The following is a 21510-nucleotide window of genomic DNA, read 5'->3' as shown; positions in this document are numbered from 1 at the left end:
GGGGAGGCTGAGATCAGCTGATGGTCTGAGTCAGATGTCAGTGTCCCATGATGGATTGGATACTTTATTGTCATGGAGTCTGAGGCTGGCGGACTGGTCAGCTTCAAGCCCTTGATGTTATCCTGGGGTTGGACTTCTTATCTACTAGGGAGAGCTCAAGGATTATAACCTCAGCCAAACTTCATTAGAACCTGACTCGGACCTCTAGTTAAAAACATAAAATATAAGAATACTTGACTTGGGGCCGGCCTGGTGGCGCACTGCTACAGTGCGCCGCTTGGGAAGTGTGGCGGCGCTCCCGCCCAGGGTTCGGATCCCACATACAGACCGGCTGCTCACTGGCTGAGCGAGGTGCGGGAGCAACACCGAGGGTTGCAATCCCGTAGCCGGTCCCGGTCCGGTACGGGCGCGACACTGAGGGTTGCGATCCGTTGCCGGTCACGAAAAAAAAAAAAAGACAAAAAAAAAAAAAGGAATACTTGACTTGAACCTCTAATTAATGTGGATGCAATTTTCCTTTAAGTAAGAGGGAGAGTTTATAATCAGCAAGGTTGTCTTGTCTGTCTCTCATATCTCCTCTTGTTTGCAGCTGATTAGAGAGGTAAGAAAAACAAGAAACTTACTTTCAGTCCTTAACTGTAGGTGCACAACCTCTGAAGTCAATCAACATAAGAGGGGGTGATTTCATCTCCAGGCAGTCTGAGCCCTATGGTCAGTCTCTCAATTCTTCTGCTAACCTCAAGGAATTAATGACTATCAGCTCCCAAGTTAAGGGCTGACTGAAATGTTTTGCTTGGTCTTAGTTACCACAAAGACGGTTGTTTTTCTGGCTAGGGTCCCTTTCAACATAGCACGCATGCACACCCACCCACCCACCCACCCACACACACACACACACACAATCCATAGATCAAAGAAGAAATCAAAAGAGAAATTAGAAAATAGTTTGAACTGAATGAAAACACAAAATATGAAAACTTGTAAGATGCAGCTAAAGCAATACTTAAAGACAAATTTATAGTAAGAAATTAGAAAAGAAGAAACATCTTAAATCAATGACCTCAGCTTAAGAAAGTAGAAAAAGAAGAGCAATTTAAAAGGGGGAAATGGAAATAGTAAAGATTAGAGTGGAAATCAATGAAAAAGAAAACAGAAAAACAATAGAGAAAATCAGTGAAGCCAAGCTAGTTCTTTGACAAGATATACAAAACCCACACACACACACACACACACACACACACACAGCTTGGACAGGCTTCCTCCCTGGGCTGGGCTTTCTCAGACAGGGCTGAGGTTGGCACTGTCTGGAGACATTTTTGGTTGTCACATGGGGGCTGGGGTGCTACTGGCATCTAAGGATAGAAGTAAGGGATGCTGTTAAATGTTCTGCGATGTACAGGACAGCCCGTATCAGAAAGAATAATCCAGCCCAAGTATCAATAGTGATGAAGTTGAGAAACCCTGTATGTATGATTCACAAGAACATTCTATTTCCCTCAAGGTTGAAAGTTCTTTTCGGGACAAAGCTGGTTGATTCTGGAAATGCCTAAGCAGAGCTGACCTGGAGGATAATTTACAGACACTCCCTCCTGGGAGGAAGGTCCCTGGCCAAGACCTTAGCCTCCTCTCTTCTTTCTGCACACAAACTTCCAGAAGCCTGAACCACCTGTTCAGTGTCCCCTGGTCCCCAGCACATTACAAACTTGGTGATATTGTTGTGGAACCTCCCTCTCCTGCCCACTGACCCTGTGGTCCTGACAAGTGGGCTGCTGTGGCTCCTCCACTCACCTCTGAGCCTCTGAGCAGAAATCTTGTTTTGGAAATGCTATGATTTCAGCAACAATAACCACAGAACCCCTGCTTCCCAGGTCGCAGTGCATCCCCATCTACCATCCAGAGTTCACTGGTGCCGAAGAATCCTGGGAAACCAGCTCGGCCGAGTGGGAGCGAGGCCACCTGCTGAGCAGAGAGATGTCTGGATGGCCTGCATCCGCCTCCCCAGAGAAGGGAGAGCTGCTCTCAGAGCTGAGGTAGGCAGGCTCCTGCCCGCTGGCCTGGGACCAGCCCTCACTCCATCTTTCCAAACCTGCCAGGTGAAGATGAGGATGAAGGTGTTTCGCATTTGGCCAGGTCGCCCTTCAAGGTTACCTGTCTTTCCCCTGGGTCTGGGGAGACATTTAAGGTGGCCTGCAAATCGGTGTGGAGCCCGTGAGGCAGCAGGGAAACCCCATCACAAACCAGAGCGACTCACATCCTGCGTTCCCCTCCTCCTGCTCCTGTGGTTGGGTGCTTTATGGCTGTCAGGCTTTTAAACAGAAGTTTTGCACTTCAGGAGTCCCCCTGCTGTTTCAGACTTTGAGCTTTGTAGTTGCTGGTCCAGGCTTGGGTCTACTGTGCTGCAGCTGAGGGATGCAGCGTCCTCCCGTGTCCTCCCGAGGACCTTTGCTGTACTACGGTGCCTGCCAGGGCAGGAGCGCTCTTTAGCTACTGGGCTTCATTTCAGGCTCATATTTATTTGAAGAAAGGGTTCTTTTGAGGGCAAAGTGTTTGAAAGCAGCATCTCCAGGGACAGAACAAGGCTTGGGAGCCAGGAACAGTGGTCCCCATTCTGGATCTGCCCTGAAGTAGCTGAGCGACCATCTCCTATCACCTAATGTCCCACTTGCCCCATGGCCTTCCATGGGCTTTTGCCAAGATATGTGTCAGAGCCCTTGATAAGTGAAAAAGCTCTGTGCGACTGTCGGATATTAGTGTTATCATTTCACTATGTTTGGGAGCCAGTCTTTTCTGAAATTACTTGAAGGGTGGATTTTTTTTTAACAGACTCATCTTTATTCTTTCAGAGTGTTTTTTTCAGGCATGGAATACAAAAAGGAGAAAATATGACAAGGTCTTTGTATTCTCGAAGTTTACATTTTTTTAAATTGTAAAAAGAATCCTGAAAAATGAATTAGAAAAATCTAAGCAGAAATTTGGTGAAGGACATGAACAGATAAGTCACACACTCCAAAGAAACACACGTGGCTAATAAGTATATTCTAAGATCTGGTTGGGGTGGGGGCGTGGCTCGCCCTCTGCTCCTGTCTCAGGAACCCTGGGCATCTCAGCTGGCTCAGCTGCTGGCCTGGATGTGGGTGGGCGAGTGGCTTGGGCCCTCAGCCAGTCCTGAAGGGTGGGTTTGAAGTGCACCTCCTATGCCCAAAGAGGCCTACCTTCAGAGCCCTGCTGTGAACTGGGACCATGACCCAGTTACCCTATTGATCTTTCCAACAATCCTGAGAGGTAGATAGAGGGTTCATCAAGGAGGATGAGGATTTCACCCAAGGTCACACAGCTTGTGAGCCAAGAGAAGGGGCAAGGATTTGAGGCCCTATTCTCCCCCTCCCAACCATCTTCAGGGTCTCAGCCCCCCTTGTAGGTGCAACAAATATTTGGTCGGTGAATCTCCTATGAAATTATGTGAGTTATGTGAATTTATGTGAATAGGGATCTGGCCCCATGGTCTTCGGGGTGGTAAACGCTGACACTGTTAACACCCTTTCCCTGCGGCCTGGTTAACAGTTCCAGAAGATGCCATTTCCTCAACTGCCCCACAGTGTGGAAAAATAGAATCAAGTAATTCAGGTCTTTATATTCCGTGGTTGTTTTATCTTCTGTGGTTCATGAAATAGTTGCCTCAAGTTTGCCACTGAACTGAAGGACTTTAGTGCAATTCTTTATGCATGACTGAAGAAACTTGTAAAAATATGTTATTTTGAATTGTCAGCTCTGCTGTATATGTTAGTTATGTAGAAAGAAATTTGTATTTGGAAGAGCTCAATTAATGCCTCATGCTTTTAAAAGAAGTGTCATTTTGATTGCCATTTAAGTAGGAGCTGCTGAACCATAATTTGGAAGCATGAAATGATTATTCCTCAAATTCATTAAATCTAAGAGAATGCAAAACAAGATTTTACCATTTTCAAAGGATCAGAAAGGTTTTCAAAGTGAGGAGAGTAATAAAAAGATGTCCCAACACAGACTTTCTTGCTTCATTCTACAAACATGCATCAAGCACTGGTTACATCCCAGGAGAGCAAAAACACCCAGGGGCCTGCCCTCTAGGAGCAGCCGGTGGGAGAGCATGCCCTGGGGCTGGCTGTGATATTGTCATTAGGAGATGGGATCTGGCTGCTGAGTGAGCGCAGATGGATGCGTCCCAGAGGGGTAAAGGCCTGTGGTCCAGTCTGGGAGCAGCAAGGATGCTGATGGGACTGGAGGGACCTCAAATTGTGGGCTGGGTCTGGGGGCCATGGTTAAGAAGTGGGTAATGGAGATTGGGCTGGAAAGTCCTTGGTGGGGGCTGAGTGCATGGCTGAATGTCTGTTGTTATTGCTTAAGGAGTTCTTAAAAGGCTCTCCCAGTATAACCAGTCACAGCACTGCAGTTTATTTCTCAAATTATTTGTGTTTTTATATTTGATGATCAATTCATATTCCCACTTTCCAAAAAACTTAAGGGGAAATAATTGATAAATATGATTGGAGAGCCAAGATAAGGCATTCAATTCACCTTTCCCCCCAGGAAACTGGAGTCTTTAAAAGGCTGGTGAAGAGCCTCAAATACTGATCTTTAGCTTCCTCAGTAAGAAGACACATGCAAATGCTTGGTGTTAACTTGGTCCCCCTGGTAACCTCCACCAAGCTCCTTTTCATGAGGCAGTAGATTTACTGGTCAGCAGCACCCTCCTTCATACCATGTTACAGAAAGAATTCAAGAATACAGGTGTTTTGAGGTGGAGATTACTTAAGGCTTCTGAAAGGTGTTATGTTTGGTAAGTCTGGGCACATGAAAATAGAACTGTCAGCCCATGTGACTTAGCACCCACCTTTTCTCTTGCAGGCGCTGTGTGCGGTGGCTGAGAATCACGGGCCTGTTTGTGTTTGTGGTGGTGTGCTCCGTGAGTACCACACCACCCCCCTGCTGCTGGGGGTCGGTGGAGGCACTAGGGGTGTTGTTGACAGGCACAGCCCCCAGTGCCTTGGGCATAGCAGATATGAGGTGTGGGGCCCTTCATTCAGCTCTCTTTGCCTGGTTCTCTGACCTTTCTTTGGAGCAGATACTGAGGGTACATGGGGGTGGCAGGCTGGGGGGTATTGATGGAGTCCTGCCCTTAGCAATTCTCTGCCATGGTCCCCAGTCACACAAGAGAAGCTGGGCTACCTGGCTTTGCTCTGCAGAAGACAGTTTAGCCTGCCCTGGATCTCACTTCTCATGGCAAGTGATTTACCATATCCTCTTTTCAACAACACACAGTAACACTCCTCGTTTGTGTTGGGACATATCCATTGACCATGGGCAGCCCCAGGGATGTCTCAGTGCCCCTTTCAGGTGGTGCCCAGGACCCACACCCAGCTGGCCACCCTGTTTGGGAAAGAGTGAAGCTCTGCAGAGGCTTTTTACTTTTTTTGGTGGCTGGTCAGTACAGGGATCTGAACCCGTGACCTTGGTGTTATAAGGCTGTGCTCTAACCAACAGAGCTAACCGGTCAGCACCTGCAGAGGCTTCTCTGATCTTGTTTGCCCATACATCCCCATCATTTCAAACACATTAACATTCACAATAGAGTTATCCTGAGCCAAATCACTTTCAGATGCACTTGTGGGCAGAGGTGTGAGAAAGAAGGGAATTTGAGGGGTATTTTGGTGAACCCCAGGTGGTAGAGGTGGTGTCTCTTCCTAACTGGAAGAATACTGGCAGTTGCTGGGCTGGCTGTGGGGCTGAGGACAAATTGAACTTAGCCAGGGGCACGGAAGAGCTGTGGATAGCCGACAGGGAGGGCCATAGAGCCAAGGGCTCAGGGAAACCTGAGTGTGCCCCCTGACATGTCGGACCATGTGTCTCACTGCCAGCATTGGTGTGGTTTTGGCCTGATGTAAACTAAGCCAGGGTCACATAGCAGGCATGCAAACTGTATTTGTCCAATGAGTGGGTGCATGGTCCCCTATGCCTGTCTGTGTGTGCACATGGGTGTACATGGGGGTGTGTGGTCCCCTGTGCCTGGCTGTGTGTGTTACTGATCATTGGTCTGGCTGCCTGCCCTCTTCAGAAGAAGAAAAAAAGTCAACTGTTTGGTGTTAGAAAAGCAGATGTATTCAGCTGAAGGAGATGGTAGGCTACCCCATCTCAAAAACTTAGATTGACTGAGGTTTTTTTTTTTAAATTGATTATGAATATTCATGAGATACAGAGCTGATTGTCATCCCTCGTGCCCAAGATGTGAAGGCCAGATTCATACTGGCAGCTTGCCCATTACCACAAATTGCGTTTGTACCCTGTGTTCCCCACCCAATTATCCCCAACATCCCTCCCACCCCCCCTCCACTTTGTATCCCAAGTTATGTTCTCTCCCTCTGCAAGTCCAACACACCACTGTGGTCTTTCTTTGCCTCCTTTGTTCTCTCTTAGCTCCCACTTATGAGCGAGTATATGTGGTATTTATCCCTCTGTGCTTTGCTTATTTCACTCAACATAAGTTTCTCCAGGCCTGTTAAGAGGGGCTGAGGGAATGGAATGTGGGAGGTGAAAAGCAGGACGGAGGGTGATGTGAGCAGAAAGGGCTTCATGCAAGGTCTCAGGTGCAAGGTCTCATCAACACTGTCTTTATCTCAGGGTCTGGGTAGTATGTGCAACTTTGCAGGTTCAAGCTGGGTGAACGAGGAGGACTCCATATCTATGAGTCAGGTTCAGAGTCTCGCCAGGGCCTCATCTGGTTTGTTTTCATCTTCATTGTTATCTCAGGACTCTGCAAGATTTTGATTTTCTCCAGTGTAGAATCATCTTTTCTGCAGTCTTTTATGTAGTTTCACTTCACAGAACTCTGATAACTTGGCTGGTGCCCAAGGTCAGCTTCATTTGGCCTTGGTCACTTCTCAAAACTCTACATGTCTCAAAGAAAGAACTGTTAGCTTTGTAAAGTACTGATTGGCTTCTCGGCCTTGTTCTCCTAGTTAGTGTGAGAAATAACCTCACCCATCCAATGCCAAAGAATGGATATGGAGACACAAGGTACAGTGAAATTGTTGTGAGGCACCCTCCCACAAGAAATGCACTTACACGCCACTTGTGCAGAAAAAAGCAGTTTATTCACTCCAGCTGGCCAGCGTCCATCTCCCAAGGAGCAACCAAGGAAGAGTGGCCTTGAGCCTTGGTCTTGTGGGGTTTTTAAAGGCAAAAACTACATCCCGTTGGCACATGGGTTTGTCCACGTGCACAAAGCAAGCTAGGGAGCTAGGTCACAGAAGCCAAGAATGAGCCGCTAGAGCAATCAAGCATACAACTTTTTATTGTGTATCTTCCCATGTAATAGTTCATTGTGTATGGTTCCCATTCCCCTGTAATAGTTTACTGTGTATGACTCCTGTTTCTATGCAACGGCTTTTGTTTCTATGAGAAGGTCAACGGTTTCTCATGCAGAAGTGGGGGGGTAGTCTGCAGGTCAGATGGGGGTAAAATGGAGTTACTTAGGTTAAGCAAGCAATTCTACAGAAGCAGATAGCATACATTATAGGGGTGTAGGGAGCTCTATTTCAAAATGAGACTTTAATAATGGTCTTGCAAGGTCGGGTGTCTGATGGGCAGGCACACACAGAACCATTATAGCAAGCAATTTATTCCCTAGTGCACAAGTCCCTCCCCCAGTTCCTCATTGGCTGAGTATTACAGGATGCACAGTCTTCCCAGACCTCACCTAAGATTTATTATCCCCTTGTGAGGAATTCCTTTGCCTGATGGCTCAGGATAAGCCTGCAAAAAAGGCCTGCCAAAGCCCTGAGAAGGGAGAAGAACCAGGAAATGAAGAGAACAAAGGGCTAGTGACTAACCACCATCTTGAGAAGTCATTTCTCAAGAGTGACTTGCTGCCCGTTCAGGGATTCTCCAGGTACAGGTTGAGCCAGTTAAACACCCTTTGCAAAGCTGTTCCTGAAAATGAAATCACTTAGGCTATTTCCTTACATTTACAAAGCAATGTAAGAAAGTCAGGGGGTCGGAAGAAACAGGGTAGAGAAAAAAATGTCCTCTTTAAAATCTTCCCTCTCCCCCTTTTGCAGCTGTAGTGGATGGAATTATGTTCCCCCAGAGCTCACTGAAGCTTGAAATGTGTTCCCCAAGTTTTATGTATTAGAAACGTGGTCCCCACTGTGAGTGTTAAGAGGGTGGGAAATCCTATGATGGTCATTAAAAGGTGGATCCTTGAAGAGGTGATTGGATTAGGACCATGCTATATAGTGAATGGATTAAAAATGGTGGTCAGGGGCGTGGTTCTGAGGGCTTTAAGAGGAGAGTCTGTCTCTCTCTCTTGCTCTCTCTGCCCCGCTATTTCACAATGTGATACTCTGCCGTCACTGTCATCACCACCAAGGCTCTCACCAGATGTGTTTCCCGGACTTTGGACTTCTTAGCCTCAGAAACTGTAAGCAGTAAATTTCATTTTCTTTATAAATTACCCAGTTCTGTGTATTTTGTTATAAGTAACAGAAATGGACTAATACAGCAGCCCAGGTGGTTTTAGGTCCCAACATGGCTTCAGTCCTGTTCACTCCAATATGTGTGTGTGCACATGGATGTGTGGTCCTGTGCCTGGCTGTGTTTGTGTGCACATGGGTGCATGGTCCCCTGTTTTAGTCTGTTTTGTGTTGTTTTAACAGAATACCCGAGACTGGGTAATTTATAAAGAAGAGAGGTTTATTTGACTTATGATTCTGGGACAGCTGCAGCTGGCACGGGCCTCAGGCTGCTTCTACTCATGGTGGAAAGTGGCAGGCAGCTGGCAGCAGGTACAGGCAGATCACATGGTGAGAAGAAGCAAGAGTGAGAGAAGGTGCCAGGGTCTTTTTAAGCAACGAGCTCTCAGGGGAACTAATCCAGTGAGAACTCACTCATTAATCCCTCCTCTCCCAGGGAGAGCATTAATCCATTCATGAGGTATCCACCCCCACGATTCAATCAGTTTCCAACACTGCCACATTGGGGGTCAAATTTCCACATGAGTTTTGGAGGGAACAACACGTCCGAACTCCATCAGTCTCCTGTGCCTGGCTGTGTGTGTGTACATGTGGGTGTGCACATGGGTGTGTGGTCCCTGTGCCTGGCTGGGTGTGTGAATGTGTGTGTGCATGTGTGTGCATGCATCTGTGTGAGATGTGTGGGTTATTGTGGTCTGTGACCATGATGGGGACCTGTCTATGCTTGGGGAGTTACTTCAGGTGTGTGCTACTTTTGAGCATTGGTGTAAGATGGTGTGCATGGGCAATTGTTGGAAAACCACAGTGGGTAGTAGGTGCTGCCACCATGACAGGGTGTGGGATTGTGAGTCAGTGTGGGCTGGCAGGGGCTGGGTGTGCTGTCCCATTCAGCAGCCATGGTGATGGGAAGCTGTGCACATGACCCCGTATGCCTGCCAGTAGCTGGCTTCATGATCTGTATGCATGGCACGCAGATGGGGCCCTGCATGTGAGCAGGATTGCATGAGGCATAGAGAAAGCAAGGGTGGAGCTGGAAGTCAGTGCTGGCTGCATAGCTGAGTACAGTCAGCCCCTAAGTAACCCACAGGGAGGAGAGCAGGGGCCTGGAGAAATAAAACCTATGTGTGGAAACAACAAGCAAGTATACTGATCTCTAAAAACTTCACGATTGAGTGGTTCTGCGCAGCAGGGCCTGGTAGGTGCACTAGATTTCTAAGGAGGAGTTGGGTGGGTCGGGCCTCCCCTGGTCCCTGAAGAGCTGACCCAAGCTCTGTATCTAGGCTTTAGCCTTCTTCTGGGAGATGGAGTTTTGGTGATGTGTGGTACACCCAAAACGGAATTTGAGGCTCCAGTTGGTTAGAGCATAATGTTCTAACACCAAGGTCAAGGGTTCAGATCCATGTTGGCCAGCCACAAAAAGAAAAAAAAAGAAAAAGAATTTGAAGAATTGGATTTGAACTTCTATAATCTGTGATTTTGTCATCACTTTAATTCGTTATTTGATGGTGTACAAGATTGTGCAGATTTTTTCTCTGCTCTCACACCACCATCAACACAGTAGGCTTCTGTGACCAAATATGTGGGGGTATTTCCCAAAACACCAAGAAAGCAAACAATTCTGCAGCAGACAACACCTGCTCGGTGTCCTCCAGTTCAATTTCAACACTTCTACCTAGAGATAGCAGTTAGGTCCCACAGGAAGGTCTCAGTCCCCAAGACTGCTCCCCCCACTCCAGATGCCACTCTCAAGCCCGGGCCTCTGGAACTTCTGACCCACCAGCTGTAAACTGAGGTTCCCACAACTGCCTGCTTGGGTTCCATTAGTTGCTGGAGTCTCACAGAACTCCAGGAAACACTTGTGCTTACCAGTTTATTACAAAGGATATTTTAAAGGATACAAATAATGAATGAAGAGATACACAGGGTAAGGTCTAGAAGGGTCCCGAGGGCAGGAGCTTTGGTCCTCCCTGACTTGGGGTGCGCTGCCCTCCCAGCTCCCAGACTGATTGACTAAATCGTTGGCCACCAGTGATCAGCTTAATCTCCCCCATCCCCAGAGGCTGGGGGTGGGGCTGAAATTCCCAACCCTCAATTCCTGCCTTGGTCTTTCTGTGACCAGCCCCATCTTGAAGCTACTAGGGGCTGTTAGCTACCAGTCAGCTCCTTAGCATCCAAAAGACACTCAACATTTTGGAGATTTCAAGGATTTGCCAGGAAACAGGGACAAAGATCAAATTCTATTTCTCAATATCACAAAGGTGCTTTGCAAATTCCACAGATATGTACGACTGTCACAGAGGTTGTATTCCTTTACTGTGCAGTGTGAGGAAACCACAGTTATCCGCCTTTGAAGTTTAATGTTGTGGCCGGGTATTGAATCCTGAAAACTTACAAATGTGAACATCAAGGCCCTTTATAGCTGAACATAGTGTAATGAGTCAGAGTATTTTAACATCTAAGAAAAAGCTACTCAGAGTAAGCTAGTGAATTTTGAATTACATAAACCAGCACCATCATCATGTCTCTATTTATATCTGTCCTCAAAATCATTTAAGTCCTATCGCTCTCATACCACAAATCTACCATTAAATGTTTCTGATGGTTACAGATTTTATTCAGCCTGTATCCAGATCAAGGAATGTCCTGGCAGTTGTTGGCTGTGTCACCACTTGAAAGCTACTGTATCCAAAATGTCGCAGTTGTGGGACACTGGAGAACTGCTGCAGTGCTGCTGAAGGGCGCTCCCGCCCCACCTTTGTCTCTCCAGGGCGGGGCTGTGGTACAACCAGTCAGTTCCTGGACCCTCTGCACGGCCCTCCCCACACTGCCTTTTGCATTCCCTCTTCTACAGGTTCACTGTTTCTATACCCGCCTGTGCCACCTGGTTTTGAGGTTGCTTTGTCTCTGTGTGCTCTTCGTGCTGTGTTTTCTCTTGCCTTTCTGTAAGCCTCCAATCTTTCTTTAAAACCCAGACGTGCTGTATAGTACAGCCAGCCCTAGTATCCCCTGGGTTCCACATATGCAGACTTAACCAAGTGCAGGTTGAAAATATTTGGGAAAAACTCCTAATAAATAACAATAAAAAACACAAATAAAAGAATACAGTATAATAGCTATGTACATAGCCTTTGCATTGTATTAGACATTAGAAGTAATCTAGGATGATTTAAAGTGTACGGGAGGATGTGTGTTGGTTATATGCAAGTACTATGACATCTTATATGAGGGACTGGAGCATCCTCGGATTTTGGTATTGGTGGGGGTCCTGGAACTCATCCCCCACAGACACCGAGGGACGACTGGATACTGTATGGTAGATACTGAGGTCAGTAGTTTTTAAGCTTGGAGACGAGCACACCTGAACTTCTGTAGGCATTAGCTGGGGGGTTTGTGTCAATCCAGTCAGAAGTCAGGAGTGTTGAGGTTTGTGGTTGCCGTGGTAATGTCAGGTGCACCAGACACGTGGAACTGCTGGGTCTCCCGCCAGCTGCCTGCCAGGCCTCGCCCTGTCCCAGCACTCCCTCGGGGTAGAGCTCCCTTTTTCTCCTAGCCTCGCCAGCTGCAGGGTTTCCACTGCACCCTTGGACAACTGGGTTTGATGCATTTCCCAGGCAAATCAACATTTTTGCTGCCCAGGGGAGACAGAGGGTGGTCACAGGTGGAGGCTGGCAATGGTTGCTGTTCCCTTCCCAGCCAGCACTGTTGGAGGATGCTTTCTCAGGACTCTCCTTAGTCTTCCCATCTTTCCTCACCTGCTGGGGTTCCTGGAGCAAAAGCCCGTAAGAACATGCTAACAACCCTATCTGTGACTCCCAGGGTCTTCAACTACACTGCACTTGACCTTGAGCAATTTTTAAATGTTCTGGTCCTTACCTGCTTTAAAAGTGCAGTGGTGACACCTGCCCAGGCAAGCAGAGCCCATCCTGTTTCTCTCTGCAGTTTCCCATCTCACTGTAGATTTCAGGTTAGTTATTTGCCCTGAAACCTCATTCTGGAATGAAGAGTAAATCCTAACTTAGGTTTGTCCAGCCTTTTCTGGGTCAAAGGGCGGGAGAGGGTTTTTTCCAGCTCTCTACATATTCCAGCTGAGACTGGAGGTCTAGAGCCTCTCTTAGAATAGACATTTAGATTAAAATGTCTAAGCATGGAAACCTGTAAAGCCCCCAGTGCTGCTCAAAGTGGTGGGAGTCAGTGGTGGATCCTGGGAGAGGGTGGCTCTCAGAGAGACAAGAGAGTGGGAAGAGAGGGGGAGGGGGAGAGGAGAGAGAAGGGGGAGGGACACGGGAGGGAGAGGGAGCCCACTGTTCATCCCACCTACTGTACGTGTCACTGTTATCCCAAACATCTTGCAAAGCTCCTTTCCAAACAGCCTGAGTGCATCAGGCCCTGCCCAGGACCCAACCGCCTGAGTCCATCCCAGCAGGCAGCTGGCAGGCAGTCTTTCCTGGCAGCAGGGTGATGGGGAGCTCTCTCTCCTGCTCCCTGAGTGGCCTTTGGATAAAGAGAGAGAGGTGGGAGAGATGGAGGGGGCCTGGTGAGAAGGTAGGGACCCTGCCCAGTGGTCCTTCTGGTCCTCTGTGAGGGCTGATCTGAGCTTCCCACAAGCTCCTTGGAAAAATGAACAATGTTCCTGTGGATTTCCCAAAGCTCATGGACCCTCTCTCCCAAGACCCTGGGCTTAGAAGGTGTGATGGGGGCTTAGAGTTGCTCCTCGGGCCTGCCTGGGGAGGAGGTTGGTGCCAGCTAGGCTCAGGCATCACAGAGTCCTCTCCTGGGCTCCCCAGAGAGCAAGGTGCTGCTGGGTCTTCGGGGGTGATTCTCAGAAGTGCTTTCAGTGCAGACCTGAGGCAGGGGGCGATTTAGGGCTGGCTTTGGAAGACCAACAGCAGAATCTTCAAGGTTGCCCTCTGAGTGAAGAACCCTGCACCCTCCCCCCTGACCTCTGGCTGGCCCCTGAACAGGGCCTGGATGAGGGACACCAGGAATGTCTGTTGTGACAGGAAAGGCTTGGAGAAAACATCACTCTCCTCTAGCTGGGGAATAACAAAACTACCTTTCCCTTGTGAACTTTTGTGTCTCCTGGTGACAGTCAGCTGTGCCAGCTCAGTAATTGCAGGGTTTATTTTAGAAGCCTGTAATTGCAGGTACCTGAGTTCTTGTCCCTGCATCGTTGTCTGTGATTGTTGTAGGGGGGACCTGTCAAAGGCTCCTAGGTCATCAGGCAAGTGAATAGAAGCCCCAAACCTATAGCTCAGGTTACGAAGACTGCCCTCCCCCCTTTCTTCCCTCTCTCTCTCCTTCTGTCTCTTTCTCCCCCTTCCTCTCTTCTTTCCTTCCTACCCTCCTAGCTTCTCCAGCTGGTGCTGTGTAAATTAGACTAACCAGAGACAGATTAACAAGAGAAGCACACAAGTTTATTTAATATATTTTACTCCACAGGGAGACTTTGTAAGGAAATGAAGACCCAAAGAAACAGATGAGCCTGAGTGTTTTTATATGAGGTTGATGCAGGGTGGAGAGGGTGTGGGCCCAGGTAGTAAGCTGGGGAAACTCAGCAAGGCCTGCTCGTTCAGATTCTTCTCGGTGTCTCTCCATCTTCAGAGATAAGGAAGCCCCTTTCCTCTGGGCATGGGGGCTTCTCTCACATGAGGGCCTGTGACCTGCTTTGGGGGAGTTAGCTCTGGGATGGTGGCTTGGTTTGGGAAGGGGAATGTTGGGATGATAGTCATTGATGCAGCTGGAGAAAGGAGGCGATTTCTCCATCTTCTGTCCTCCACATCTCTTTCTGGCCCAGGTTTGGAGGACTTCAAGGATGATGCTGTAAGCAAATATTATTAGTTAAACAAATATTGATTAGGGACATCTAATGTGTTGAGAACTACATTATTTTCCAAGGAAGTAGCAAAATGAATGTAGGAAAGTGAAGATAAATGGTCAGGGACCCTTGGGGGTTCTGAGTCTTGCTGAACATTTGATGTAAATATGCTTGTGAACCCAGGTGTCCCTTGGTTATTGTCTAATGTGTGCTTGTGCACCCAGGTGTTCCTGGGTTGTCTGACTTGCACCCAGGTGTCCCAGGTTATCGGACTTAAGTATAAAGGACAAGTGGCTCTGATCCATGGTGCGCCCTGACCCTGGGCCCCCAGGGGGGCCACTACTGCTGCTGGAGGCCATTGCTGCTGCTGAGGAAGCTGAGGACTGAGCTCGTGTCATCTGCCAATGGCTTCCAGAATCTTTCCCAATTACCTAGCTTGTGGACCTGTGTAAAGCTACATGACTATGCCAGTTGTGGAGTAAGGCAAATCCTAACGAAAGCCAAAATGTTTCGTTATTTTAGTTGTACTAAGTTTCCATTTGTATTGTCAGGGCGAGGGCTCAGACCTCTCAAGCCCATTTTACAGACTGGGGCACCAGATCCCTCACACGCGCGTCCATGCTAGATAATTGGGAAAGATCCTGGGAGCTGTTGGCAGATGACACGAGCTCAGTCCTCAGCAACGGCAGCAGCAGCTTACAGGTCCAGCAGCTTACAGGTCTGGTGGTGGCAGCAGCTCTCAGAGGGTCGCGGGGGCCCTGGCAGCAACAGCCTCCAGCAGCAGTAGCAGCATCCCAGGGGTGGGGGGGTGCCATGGATCAGAGCCACTCATCCTTTATACTTAAGTCCATAACCCAGGACACCTGGGGGCACATGCTCAATTACATTAGACAATAACCAAGAAACATCTGGGTGCATGTGCATATTTACGTCAAGTGCTTGGCAAGATTCTGAACATCTGAGGGGCCCTGACCTTTTTCCTGTATTTTCCCAACAACCTGCATGTGAGATGTCTGGCGACCCAGCCTGGCATATGAGGGGTTTGTGACTCAGTCTGTACAATGTGTTTGAAGGGTCTATGAGCCCTAACCCGACAATACAATTGGTTACATGGGCAGGATTCCAATAATTGCCCTAGCCATACAATGAATAAGATGTAGTTTCTTCCATTGAGGATCTAGACCAGTTGGGGAGAAAAATCTAAGATGAACTGCAATATGGCATGGATAAGCATTTTAATAACAGTGTGCGTGCACGAAGGAGTGGTAGAGTCCACTTGGGTAGAGATACAGGGGACAGGGAAAGACAGAGGAGGCGTATGAGTGAGGTCTTGGTGGGCAGAGCACGGGAGACTGAGGCAGGGAGCTGCACATGGCTGGAAGGCAGGGATCACAGCAGGCCATGAGGCCGTGGCTCCGCCCAAGGCTCCTGCTTGCTGGGGTCTGGAAGTCACTGCTGACACCAGATCATCAGGGTGGGCTTTGAACCCTAAGCATGTGGTGGGCATCTGGAAGAAGAAGGGAACAGGAAGGGAGGGAGGGAACAAGAAGGAGTGTGGTCCCGTGCCCCTTAGATTTTGTGTGCACTCATGCTCTAGGGTATGAGACCCCCAAGGACGAAGGAAGGCCTTGTTTTATTCTTGGTATGCAGTAGTTTCTCCATGAACACTTGTTAAATACTAGAGGGAGAAGCCAGCTGCTCTTCTGATGGTAGCCTCCAGGGGGCGCTGTGCCTCCTCCTGGGTCTGGCAAGGTCTCTAATCCCTACCCTTATCCCATCTGCTCTGGGGAAAGACAGGGACAGGAATAATTTCAGGTGTGGTAGAAACAGCAGTGTCTCTTTGGGCCTCTTAGTACATTTTGCCTGCTGTGTGACTCCGTCTTCCTTTGTCCTTTTTGGAACCCAAGTAGCAGCATAGGTGTGTGGGGGTCTATTCAGCTGAGTGCCCGGGGGCAGCTTGCTTATTCTGGGCTTTTATACAGTCAGCAGGGCTGATAAAACATTCTCTTTACCAGCATTTTTTTTTTTTAACCAGTATGTTTTGCAGAAGGAAAAATGAAACAATGAAACAGGACTAACTATTCACTCCCCAGCACTGAGTGCAAATTCCAGATGCTCTGGCTACAGTGAAGTTCTGCTTCGCCCTAAGCTGCTTCAAAATCCACATGCTTCTTTTAGGGATTTAAGAAAGAATAAAGGAATTGGTTATGGAATCATTCTAAAACCAGTGAGCTGCTGCTGAAAGACTTTTGAGACCTGGTGTAAAGAATAAAAAATTGCGAAATTTATTTTTCCACCTACAGCAGTTTTCTCTTCTGGATCAAAATGACTGGGCTGGCCGCTGTATGGAAGCCACATCATTGTTAGGTGCACCCTGCCCCTGTCTGCAGCAGAGCTGGAGGTTCTGAAAGAGCTAGGAGAGGACTGGGGAGGTGGGAGGAGCCTCTCCCAGCCAAGAGCCCTGCAGCACACTTTGGAGGAGTTTCTGTTTTCTCACTGCAGTGGACGTCACTGGTTCAACCAGTTTCAGGCCTCTTATTTTCAGGTCTTTCTGTGATTCCTCACCTTACGTGGGTGTGGACGTGGGTTGTTTGTTCTCTCAGGCAGCATCCTGCCTGCTGCTCACTGCGGGGCCAGGACCTTGGGTCAGAGTTTTATGATGGCTGCAAAAAGCGGAGGCAGAGATGAGTCAGTAGGAGACACCACCGAGACCTTAGACCAGAGAACGCCAAGCACACTTACACCAGGCAAAACCAGCTGCCTGTGCAGGATGGAGGGCTGAAGATGTGAGAAGCGGCCTGGGTACAAGGAAGTTGGAGGAAATATGCATTTTAAATTATTTTTTAAAATTTTATTATTTTAATCGACACATAACAATTGTACATGTTAACAGGGTGCAGAGAGATATTTTGACACAAGTATACAATGTGTAATGACCAGATCAGGGTAAGTAGCATATCTGGGGTGCACATTCCTCTGTGCATTGTCCAAGGAGGGTGTGTGTCTGGTGGGTGGCTGGGGATGTTAGGCTCTCCCTGTTTGCTTTGTGTTCACCTTGACGCAACCCCAGCTGTGAACCTCAGCAGCCACGTGGACTCCACGCTGCTCCAGGTGGACCTGGCGGGGGCCCTGGCAGCCAGTGGGCCGAGTCGTCCTGGAAGAGAAGAGCATGTTGTGGTGGAGGTGACCCAGGCAGATGCCTCAGGCTCCAGGCGGCGGCGGCCACAGCAGGTTACACTGATAAGTTATTTGAAAGGACTGTGAAATCTCATTTTATCTCATTGTGAATTGTCTCCTCTTGAATGGATTTGTTGGGAGCCATGAGGCAGTGACGCACTATTAGTGAGGCCGTTGCCTCTTTTGCTGTGTCTTTGAAATTCTCTTTTTCCCTTTTCTTTAAATAATTTATAAAATTCTTGCCATTGCAGTAAAATTGGGCTTGCGAGTGCTTTATTCAGAACCGTTTTACTGGGCCATTCAGGGAAGTGTTATATATCTGAAAGGAGTTCTCTTGTTTTTGGTAAAGTGCAGTTAAATCCAGGCCTTCCCTTGCAGTGCAGAAGACAGAGACCCTGTGTCCCCGGACACTTGCAAAGACTGTGCAGATAGTGCCTGAGCCTCCGCATCTGTATTGGCAGGCCCCTGTGCTCAGCCTTGTCTCTGAGCCTTGCGCCACGAGGGCAGCCCACACGCAGCCTGCAGAGCCAGCGGCAGCAGTTGCTGTGATGGCCCAGAGCCTAGACGCCCAGGCACAGCCTCTCTGCATGCAGCTGGCCCGGCCCCCAAACCCTAGCCTTGGTGACTCTACCGGATTATCATGGTGACATCTGCATAGAAGTATATCCCTAGTTCATGGCTTTCTCCTGTTATAACCAGCAATAGAAAACCCTGCTGTGCACGAGGCTGTGCCATCTAAGATAAGTTAATGCCTCTCTCAGGTTTTTCTGCCCTGCAGGGTATAGTCTTGGAGCAAAGGCTCAATGATGAATGAGAATGCAGTGACCTGGGCAAAGGCCAGTGCAGCACCACTGTTCTAAGCTGATTGCTCTGCCCATGGTCTTAGGATGTAAATCTGGCTGCCCCTGTGAAGCGCACAGCCTGTTGGCAAGGGCTCCTTGGTAGTGACGAGGGGCATGCCTCTGTCTGCCTGTGTCCCTGAGCATGGGCAGGGCAGGCCTCATGCAACTGCTGTCTAGCAGCCTTCTCAGCAGGTGCATATTTATAATCCAAATGAAGTGAGCACTGTGAGTGCCCACCTATAAATCCTGCTCCAGAAACACAAAAGACACAAGAGATAAAGATTTTTTTATTTGGATTTACTCTTTCCAAACAGTGAAGTGTTCTCAGAGATATTCTGTTCTCTCATGCATGTACTTCTCTGCTGTGGACAGTTTCACAGTCCCTATTTTCAGTCTCCTCTGTGACTGTTGGGTGAGATTGGTGTCCTCCCATGGAAAGTTCCCTCTCCCTCGACATCCCCCTCAGGTCCAGCCCCCTCCATTGGTCCTTCTCCATTTCTCCACTCGGGACAAGAAAGTTTCATCTGGGGCCTCCCTCACAGGGGCTCCTGCGGTGGGCGTGGGGGTGCCGGGTTTTCTGAGGTGGCTGTTGCCTGCCTGCAGGTGGCAAGCAGGTTCTCAGAAAGGCATTCTCGTTAGTCACCTCGGAAGACTCCCCAAGTCTCCAGTAACTTGTGGTGACTTCCTCTCCATTATAAGACAGTATTTACTTCTCTGCCTTTTGTACCTTCATGCACACATTCTGTATTGCACTTCTGTATTCTTTTTCTTAAACAACTCTCTGAATTGTGGAAACTTCCAGCTCCGCACAACCTGGACTAGCTCCTTGTGTTATCGGTTGTGGGATGTGGGAGCTGTATGAAATGCTTTGCTGGTCTTCTCTTTTTCTTATTCCAGACGAATACAGTCATGCCTTGCTTGACAATGGGTGCAAGTTCTGGTAAATGCACCATTAGGCGATTTTGTCATTGCGGGAAAATCGTGGAGTGTGTCCACACTAACCGAGATGGGACAGCTACCACACACCTGGGCTCTGTGGTATAGCCGGTATAATCTTACGGGACTGCTGCCTTACGTGTGGTCCCTTGTTGACCAAAATGTTGTTACACGGCACATGACTGTACCTAAACTGAATAATGCCAGGTCCCAGAGAACGCTTCAGGTAAAAAGCTTTACTCTGATTTTATGCTTTGGCTTTTACAGGTCACTCACAACTGGACAGTGTTTTTAAATCCAGGCAGAAGTGAGCGTTTGGTGGTGAGCAGGACCTTCGAGATACTGAGCAGGTGGGTTTGCAGGTGAATGAAGCTTTGGGGCAGTTCCTGGGACATGCTCAACTAAAGAAGTTTGACCTATAGGACACCAAGTTTTGGCACATATAGTGCTGGATGAGTTATGTGGCTTGGACAAGGTGCTTGTGCTGTGTAGACAATGAACGGCAAGGCTTTTGGAAGGCCCCGTGACCCCATGTGTCAGGAAGTAACAGCACTGATGGCAGGATTGAGGCAAACTGTGTTTTTTCAGTTGATGTTCTAATTTCATTAATTTCAGAAAGGTGTATAAGGAGGAATGCTAGGAAATTTTAGCCTTCTTTCTCTTTCCCCCGTATTCAATCAGTACGCATGGGTACTGTGTTCATCAGCTCAGGCTGCCACAGACCGGGTGGCGTAAACATCAGATATTTATTTTCTCTCAGTTCTGGAGGCTTGAAGTCTGAGATCGAGATGTCGACAGGGCTAGTTTCTCCTGAAGCCTCTCTTCCTGGCCTGCAGATGCCGTCTTCTCCCTCTGTCCTTATGTGGTCGTCCCTCTGTGTGTCTGTGTCCTCATCTCTTCTCATAAGGACATTAGTACTACTGGATTAGGAATCACCCTAATGACCTCATTTAACTGTTATTACCGCTTTAAAGACCCTATCTCTAAATTCAGTCATATTCTGACGTACTGGGGGTTAGGACTTCAACATATGAATTTTGGAAGGGACACAGCTCAGTCCATGAAGTTACTGACAAACTCTTGATTATTCACGGGCTCCTTATATGAGGTGCTTTTTCCCCCTGTCAAGGACTGAGGTTTGAACAGTTGGCTTTGTATTAGCTGGTAAAGCAGTCAGGCATGTGGTGCGGAGGAAGAGGGGAAATTAATGGTTAAAATCAATGGTGCAGGCCCCTGCACCTGGTTCACTGTTGTGTGGTGTCTGTGGGGGGCGGTTGCTGCATACAGGGCAGCGGGGCCTACCTTGATCGACAGGCCAGGTGTGACCACAGGGAGGCTGTGCTCTATGTTTCGGTGTTGGGCTGAGTCACACCGAGATCCATTTGGGCGCTAGTCATGGCCATGGCTGACTTGTACCAGAAAAGACGTTGAGGGGTGACACTAGTTGTTGTCCTAGGGTTTGTTTTCCCTGTCAGCTGGAGCTCTTCGCTTCTTTCTGCAGAGAGATGGTGTCCATCAGCATTCGTGCCTCCCCGCAGCAGACCCGGGTGGTTCCTCTTCTGCTGGCTCATCGGTACCTTCCCGCAGGGGCAGAGGCACAAGTGGCCATCGCTGCGGCCATCCTGGCGGGGGTCTACGTGCTGATCATATTTGAGGTAACTTTCATGCTTGCTCCCCTTGTGCTGTCTGCGCCCACAGTCAGGATGTTGTAACTTGTGAGACGCTGTGGAGGGGCTCAGTGCTGACCACTTGGTCAAATTGGGATAGTGTCATTCCTGAAAATTAGCCTTTTCCTGGTTCTAGGTAGAAAATGGAACTGTACTGGAATATTTGCTGAATTTTGGCAACTGAAATGCTCAAGATGAGTTTTGGGAGGAAAACAAAAGTGTACCTGAGGAAATGCACCTGATTTTCTACCCCCTCTCTGCTCCTCGCTCCAAGTGTGACCTTGAGGGGTGACCTTGAGGAGACAAGCTTGAACCCTCTGAGACTCAGGGTCTTCATCTGTAGGATGGGCATGTTGAGACACCCCCTTTCTGCTTTGTGGGATTGTGCACTTGGAGGGGATGTGGACGCCCTCAGGCTACGTGTGGGGAAGGATCATTGACTGTGACATTTATCATCTTGGCTAATGGGCATTTCTACAAGTGATCTTAAGTCCTGTCAATCTGATGTTTGACATTGTAAGCAGGGCTATACCTTCAATAGCACGAGGCAAAGTGCAAACACTTCCTGG

At 48.4% G+C, this 21510-nt stretch overlaps 1 protein-coding gene across 1 annotated transcript; it reads left to right on the top strand.

The window, feature by feature from the left end:
• Positions 1-1868: 1868 nt before the first annotated feature.
• On the top strand, positions 1869-20929 carry LOC103610253 (P protein-like; the record flags this gene model as incomplete). The annotated part of the gene is made up of 5 exons (XM_008594455.1): positions 1869-2030; positions 4882-4943; positions 17390-17550; positions 19542-19624; positions 20776-20929. Coding segments are annotated over 5 exons (622 nt in total), but the record flags the coding sequence as incomplete, so codon positions are not given.
• Between the last annotated feature and the right edge of the window lie 581 nt (positions 20930-21510).

The sequence above is a fragment of the Galeopterus variegatus genome, unplaced genomic scaffold, assembly GCF_000696425.1.
Source record: "Galeopterus variegatus unplaced genomic scaffold, G_variegatus-3.0.2 Scaffold10824, whole genome shotgun sequence".
Taxonomy (NCBI): Eukaryota; Metazoa; Chordata; class Mammalia; order Dermoptera; family Cynocephalidae; genus Galeopterus; species Galeopterus variegatus.
The sequence above is the reverse complement of the archived record's forward strand: the minus strand, read 5'-3'. Positions and strand labels throughout refer to the sequence as shown.